At 50.6% G+C, this 7,694-nt stretch overlaps 1 protein-coding gene across 3 annotated transcripts in view; it reads right to left on the reverse strand.

Annotated features, from left to right (window-relative positions):
• The window catches only part of Asic1 (acid sensing ion channel subunit 1), a 31,822-nt gene that overhangs the window by 6,850 nt on the left and 17,278 nt on the right, over positions 1–7,694 (reverse strand). The window contains exon 1 of one of the 3 annotated variants that reach the window (XM_005353908.3): positions 722–1,689. The exons of the other annotated variants lie outside the window; for them this stretch is intronic. Within the exon in view, the coding sequence (XP_005353965.1) occupies positions 722–1,381 (660 nt within the window). The 5' untranslated portion in view covers positions 1,382–1,689. Of the gene's footprint in view, positions 1–721; positions 1,690–7,694 lie in introns of those variants that run through there. 3 annotated transcript variants of the gene reach the window in all.

Raw genomic sequence — 7,694 nt, forward strand, 5'->3', positions numbered from 1 at the left:
CACACACACACACACACACACACACACACACACACCACATGCAGCTGGTAGGGGATCAACTCCCATAGGAAAGAGCACAGGAGATACACACACACACACAATCTCTCTCTCTCTCTCTCTCTCTCTCTCTCTCTCTCTCTCTCTTTCTCTCTCTCTCTCTCTCACACACACACACACACACATACACACACACACACAAAAAACACACACGCCCCTGGCAGAGGAAGAACACAGACGACAAGGTAACAATGCAATGAGGTCCCTGCTATGACATCTGCTGACACGGTATTGGGGTGAAGGTGGGGCTGTCTCCATCTGTGATCCCCTTCTGCACCTCTAAAGACTAGGTGACCCCCCCACTATCACTCAAGGGATGACAGTCAACAACTGGTTGAGCTACCCCCACCCCCATCAGAGGCTAACTTCACAGCTCAAGCAAGGTTCTGGGGCCGTGCTGGACCATGAAAAGATCAGGCGAAGAGCAGATGAGACTAGAGGATGTTCTAGGCATCAGAGTGGCCGCTAATTACCGATGGGGACAGATTTCAAGACCTGTGAACCTGGAGCTCTTAGTCCAGCTCCAGACTCGGGGATCCCAGGTGAGCTCTGACCCAGATCAGGCAGGGTTCAGCAGTTACCAGCCCCAGGTCTAGGAGCTGGTGGCCAGAGAGAGCTATGGCATATACTCTTGGGGGTTATGCTAAGCGTGGGCCCCACTCACCACTGAGAAGTTGTGGGGACCACAGGGGCCTCCGCAGTAGGAACAATAGAGCAGCATGTCCTCCAGCCGGTGGCAGGAGCGATTGTAGAAACGATGGAGATTAAAGGGCTCCCCGGAGAAAGCCTCTGGCCCGGGTGGAGCAAGGGGTACCCCGGGATCATCACTTTCATCCAGCCCTAGCATGGGGGCCAGGTAGAGCAAGTCAGGGTAGCTGAGCTGGGACAGCCGGACAGCATTGGTGTTACAGAATGTGACCGCAGGGAAGACCAGTTCTGTGGTGGCCACCTCATCTAGCAAAGTCACATGTGGGTAGCTGAGGTAATAAGCAACTCGGTCCCCTACCTGGCACAGGAAGGCACCCAGTGCTATGACAAAGGCCACTGCCCACAGGACCTGCCTTGGTCCTGGGCCCCCTTCCACAAAGACATGGCTGGCACCATGGAGGGTGCAGCTGTTGGCAAAGGCCACCAAGTCCCTAGGCAAGTCCCCCTCATCAAGCTCCCTCTTGACTGCCTCTTTTTCCTTCTCTTCCTCTTCCTCTTCGGATTCTGAGCTGTCCTGCTGCTGCCGGTGGTGGTGAGGACCCCAGATATCCCCTATGGGTCCTGGGGCCTCCTTCCCAGAGGAGAATGACACAGAGCAGAAGATCTGAATGGGCATCTTCTCAGCGGGCGGCGGGAGGAGGAGGAAGGTGCCAGAGGCAAGGAGAGCGAGTTGGTGTAGTCCAGCAGGGTCAGCTACCGCACCCTTTGGTCCTACGGCCTTCGCCCGCCCTGCTGTTTGTCCTTCCCCACCAGAGCCTCTGTGGCAGTGTGGCTGAGCTGGGGCAGGGCATGGGAGGAGGACCAGACTGCCCTGCTAGAGAGGGCGGCGTCTGCGCTGATGAATAATTGATGGAAGTGGGGAGGGAGGCTGCTGGGGAGGAGACAAGACCTTTGTCTGACACTGGCTCCAGTGCCAAGAGGGTTTTAAGCAAAGTAAGAACCCTGGAAAAGTCTGGGGCTTGGTGTCCCCTCCTCAGGTGAGGTGACACCGAGGCGGTCGGTCCCTTCCTCCCATTGCCAGGATGACCTCTGTCCTGTCCTCTTGCAGGATGCCGTGCTTACTCTTTCCTCCAACTGCTCCTCAGCATGTCCCTCAGCTTCCCCATCCCAATTGTGCCTTCTCTCCTCTTCTCACACAGCCTAGATCTGGGCTATCCAAGCCTCAGACCCTCCATAGGTACTCTTAATAACTCAAGCTGTTTTCTTAACCCCCACATCTCTCAGTCTTCCCTCGGGCCTCTGGTCACTGTAATTATTCTTTTGACACTCAGTTATGGTCTGTCCAGTTACTGGTCCCCAGTTTACTTTCACTCCCCCAGAGCCCTGGATAGCCCTGCAGTCACTCCCTTGACCCGCAGGTTCCCACCAGCTCCCTTTCTCCCCTGACCTGCAGCTCTATTTTAGGCCCATGTCCCTCCCCAAGCTCACTGCACTTAGGGATCATTCCCTCCCCCACCTTTTTTTGTGGCTTGTGAGGCAGCCTAGGTTCCATTAGCAGAAATCTTCACTGACCACAGACTCATTTCTGACCAGTTCCGGGCACTAGGGAGGGACTCTTGAAGCCAATGGCAGGCACACTTCCACAAATTGCCCTTCCCCACTTTAAAAACAAAAAACCCACCCAGTTTAGAAAAGGAGTGTGAGAAATTCTCTCCAGTGGGTGGAAGAAATTGTGACCAGTGTGGAGACAGAAGGTCCTGGGTGGGAGAAGTGTTGGGAACCAACCTGAGAGCATTGCCCACCCCTCGGTCCTGCAGCTCCCTCAGGCCCCTACTCCCCGGCTCCTGACCCCCCCTCCCCGGTGCCCTGATTGCCCAGGGCCACTAGTTGAGGAAATTGAGCTACCAGCCAAGTGGTTAGGGCCAAGAAGGTGACCTAGGAGAGGAAGGGAGGGGATGGGGGACAGGGGAAGCAGAGTCACTCTTTCTCAGCAGTGCCAAGTGTAGTTTGAGGCTGAACAAGTCTCCTGGGCCTTCCCATTCCTCAGGCATTCTAAGGCCTAGCCCCACCCCCCAGCCCTATCCTGCTTGCAGGAGAGACTCTGGGATGTGTTGGGGTGAGAGGCAGGCTGTTATGCGATTTTTTACCCTCAGCTTTACTGCAAGGATACAAAGCCCCAGAAGAAAAAGCCCGAGGCTTGGCTGCTCTCCAGCCTTCCACTGCCCTCTGATATACCTCAGTTCCTTTTGTTTTTCCCTCTGAATGACAGTACAGCCTCCCAATTAGTCTCCCAAACTCCCTTGTGCCTGCTGTCAGTTTACGTCATGTGACCATGCCTGTTTCCCTACTTAACACTCTTCATCAATGGACCATGGACAGAAAGCCCTGCACCCTGCACCTCACTTCTACACTGCCCCCAATCCAGCATCCAGCATCCAGTTACCAGAAGCCTCCCAGACGTACTAGGCTCATCCACAGCCCCAGGATGTTCGGTTAGCTCCTACTCATTTTTTTTCTCGTCTTTTTTATTTTATGTATTATTACCGTGTGTGTGAGCATGGGAGTCTGGAGGTCAGAAGACAACTTTCAGAAACCAGTTTTCCTTTTCCATACTGGGCTTTCAGAATCAGACTCAAAGTGGTGGTACACACCTTTAATTCCAGTACTCGGGAGGCAGAGGCAGGTAGATCTCTGTGAGCTTGAGGCCAGCCTGATCTAGAAGAGCTAGTTCCAGGACAGGTTCCAAAGCTACAGAGAAACCTTGTCTTGAAAAACCAAAAAAAAAAAAAAAAAAAGAAAGAAAGAAAGAAAAGTGGGTTCTGTGCTTTTACCTGCTGAGACATCTTGCTGGTCCTGATGATATCATAGTTATTATTATTACCATTACTATTGTTGTCGTTGGTATTTTCAACATGCTTTCACTATATAGACCAGGCTGGCCTGAAATTTATTATGTAGACCAGGCTGGCCTTGAGCTTACAGAGATCCAACTGTTCTGCCTCCCAAGTTCTGAGATTAAAGGTACACCACATGTCTGGTCCCTCTGATCTATTACTTATTATTTAATGCATATGGGACTGCACACCACAGTGTGTGCAACACTAAGAAGGTGAGAAGGGAGTGTTGGATCCCCAGGAACAGGAGTCACAGAGCACTGGAAGCTGGTGGAGAGCCACTACGTGGGTGCTGGGAATAGACCTCTTCCTCTGGAAGAGCAGCCATGCTCTCCAGCCCCAGCCGTCTGGTCTTCCTAAAGAGACAGACTCTCCCTGTGCTGCCTGTGCTGCTGTCCCTGAACTCCTGGGCTCTTCATCCTTCTTTCCCACCTCCCAAGCAGCTGGGTTATGGGCCCAAGCGACTATGCCCAACTCCCCACTTCCTTTTCAATACCCTATTCCTATATTCCCTACAATGAGAAGTCTTCCCTGACTACACAGGGCACAATGCCCACCCAGGGCTCAGTATAGGGTTCAATCTCTGCACAAGGCACTCCAGAGGTGAGGTGATCCATAGTTCCTTAAGTGCGGAGCCTGTGAGAGGGAATGATCAAGGTAGAGGCTATGTCAAGGGGAAAGAAATAACATGTAAGAGTGGACAAGCAAGATGGCTGCAGGGGAGGAGCTTGTGACGAGCCTGAGCACCTGAGTTTGAGCCCTAGACCTCATGTAGTGGGACGAGAAAACTGACTTCCACAAGTTGTCCCGAGCTCTACAGTGCACACCCACACACAAACTCTAGATAGACAGATAGCGAGATGATAGATAAATGATGGATAGATCAATAGATAGATGATAGGTGATAAATAGATGATGGATAGATCGATAGATAAATAGATAGACAGACAGACAGATAGATAGATGTGATATAAAGCAAAACCCCACAAAAGTAACTGGGTATGAGGAGAGAGAGATCAGCCACCTTCAACTGTTGTCTTCTCCCAAACAAATCCATGGATTCCCTTTCTGCCTGCTGCCTCATGGACATCTTTTTCCTTTTGCCAGTTTGGCCTGAGTTCTCAGGGGACAGGGCCTGCTCTGTTGCCCTTCCTCAGGGCAGTTTCAGAGGTTAGTCCTTGGCTTGTGGGGTGTTGGCTGAGGTTGACCATTGATGCCTATATGTCTCTTGACCACTAGAGGGCACTGTCTCCCTCCCTTCAGACGTTCTGGAGGTGAATGTACTTGGCTTCACAAAGAGGAAACTAAGGCAGGGAGAGCGGCAGGCTGAGAGCCCCCACCAGAGAGGAGGCTGTGAAGGGCTCAAAAGCTTCAGAGGACAGTGAGTTGAAATAATTCCTCCCCACAATTTCTGCACCAGGACTCACCATGCATTCCTACATGGCAACACACAGGCGCAGTACATGTACGCAACATACACACACAGACACATGCATATGCTCACTCAGTGCACAAGTGTGTATGCACACACTCACACACATGCTTGTGCACAGGCATGTGCACACTTGCACGCACACACTCACATTTCTTACACTCTCCCCTCCCCATCCCCACTATCCTCACTCCTTTGCATTTCCCTCTGACTTTCGTTTCCTTCAAGTAGGTAAGTTCAGCTTTCCAGTAGCGGGAAGGCGAGAAGAGGGCCAGGCATCCCACTCGGGGCCCCTGAGAGACGATCGGGTGCACACAAACAGAGACGGACACCTAATTTTGTGCCCTCTGGGCCCACAGTCTAGCTCAGTTGTGGAGGGCTTTTGGGCTGAGGTCCTGGACTCAGTCCTTTGAATCACATACTCAGATGTAGTGCTAGCAGGAGGATCAGAAGTTCAAGGTCGTTCTCAGCTGCACACTGGATTTAAGAACACCATGAAAGACATGAGAGCCTGCTTCAAAATGAATACATAGCTGGACCTGGTCACGCACACCTATAGTCCAGCTGCCAGACCTCTGAGTTTGAAGCCAGCCTGATCTACACAGCAAGTTCTAGGCCAGCCAGGGCTACATAGTAGTACACGTATGTATGTGTGTGTATGTACTCTTGTCCATGTGTCTCTGCATAGACACCAGAAGTTAATGTCGGATGTTCTATAAATCGCCACCTTACATATAAATAAATATGCATTAATGAGTAATCAGTCTTGGGGCTCTCCATCCATGGATGAACCCCTTCCCCGTGTCCTTCCTCGCCAATGTCCCTCTCCAGCTGTGCATGGTAACTGAGTGTTGTCTTACTTTCTAAATTTCATCTCCCTCACATCTGGGCATTTGGTGATTTTTTTTTAAAATATTTATTTATTATGTATACAATATTCTGTCTGTGTGGATGCCTGCAGGCCAGAAGAGGGCACCAGACCTCGTTACAGATGGTTGTGAGCCACCATGTGGTTGCTGGGAATTGAACTCAGGACCTTAGGAAGAGCAGGCAATGCTCTTAACCTCTGAGCCATCTCTCCAGCTCCCATTTGGTGATTTTCAACTAATAACTCAAGGGCTCCTTCCACAGCCTTGACCTCATGACCATTTCACAAGCCAGTCCTGGACCACAAGGGCTTGCGTGAAGTGTCTGATGTACAGGCACGAGAACCTGAGTTCAGATCCACAGTACCCACCTAAAAATTGGACAACTGACTACAACCCCACACTGGGAAGGTGGAGCCAGCTGGATCTCTGGAGTCCCATGGCTAACTGGGTCCTAGATAATTTGTCAGCTCCAGGTTCAGTGAGAAAGTCTGTCTCAAAACATAAATAAACAAATGAAGAGACGGCTCAGCAGGCATGAGCACTGGATGCTCTTCCAGAGAACCTGGGGTTGATCCCAGCACCCATGTGGCAGCTCACAAGTGTCTATAATTCCAGTTCCAGGAAATTTTATACCCCCTTACATGGTACACAGACATACATGTAAAATACAAATATACATAGTAAAATAGAATAAATTACTTATAAATAAATGGAGAATGATAGGAGAGGGCATCCAGCACTGACCTCTGGCTTCCACACATGTACGCATACCACACACACGCACACGCACACACGGTTGTAAAGTGCTGAGCCACAGCAACCAATTCAAGTCTCCTAATGAGCAAGTAATAAAACTAGAGCTGGGTGTGGTGGCACACACCTTTAATCCCAGCACCCAGGGAGGAGAGGCAAGTGGATCTCTGTGAGTTCAAGGTCAGCCTGCTCTAGTAGTAAGTTCTAGAACAGCCATAGCAAATAGTTCAAAATAGCTCAGAAACAGACAGACAGACAGATTAGCAACTAGAATGAGGCTATCTATCTTTAAATTCTTCCTTGCATTTCTCATTAATAGTGGGCGACAGAGAGTGGGCCAGATCCTGCACTATGGAGCTGACTGTCTAGTGAGTTAAAACCTTTACAAACCAAACTATAATGCATGTTATAAAAACACTTTTGGGGAAGAGGGCAGGGGAACCTGACTCAGACTGGGGAGTCCGTAAGGTTTCCTGAGGAAGTGATGTTTGAACTGCAACAGAAAAAAGCTCTCTGCATCTGTCACTCGGTCACTGTCTCTGTCCCTCTGACGTGTCCGGCCCTGTGTGTGTTTCAAACAGAGAAGAGTGAGGACCTGAACAGAGACAGATTTGCTTGGAATGGGAGACCAAGTCACGCGGCCTTGCGAGACTCCTGGTCCAATAGTAATGTATGATCTCGGTTGAAGGATATGAAATAATCAAAGCTAGGTTTTGGCTGGGTGGTCGTACAACCTATAATTCCAGCACTTGGAAGGCTGCAGACAGAAAGATCAGTTCAAGGCCATCCTTGACTACATAGTGAGTTTCAGGCTACCCTGGTCTACATGAGATCCTGTCTCCAAAACAAACAAACCAGAAAGAAAGAGAGGGAGCAGGGATGAGAGAGTATGAATGAAGCTGCAGATCTCATCAGGCAAGTGAGGGAGCTGGGGTGTCAGATGGTCTATACACGTGATGGGGCGGTGCTCCAGAGCAGACACACACCTGGAGCAGACGCACACCTGGAGCAGACGCACACCTGGAGCAGACGCACACCTGG

This window comes from Microtus ochrogaster, chromosome 15 (genome assembly GCF_000317375.1).
Source record: "Microtus ochrogaster isolate Prairie Vole_2 chromosome 15, MicOch1.0, whole genome shotgun sequence".
Lineage (NCBI taxonomy): Eukaryota > Metazoa > Chordata > Mammalia > Rodentia > Cricetidae > Microtus > Microtus ochrogaster.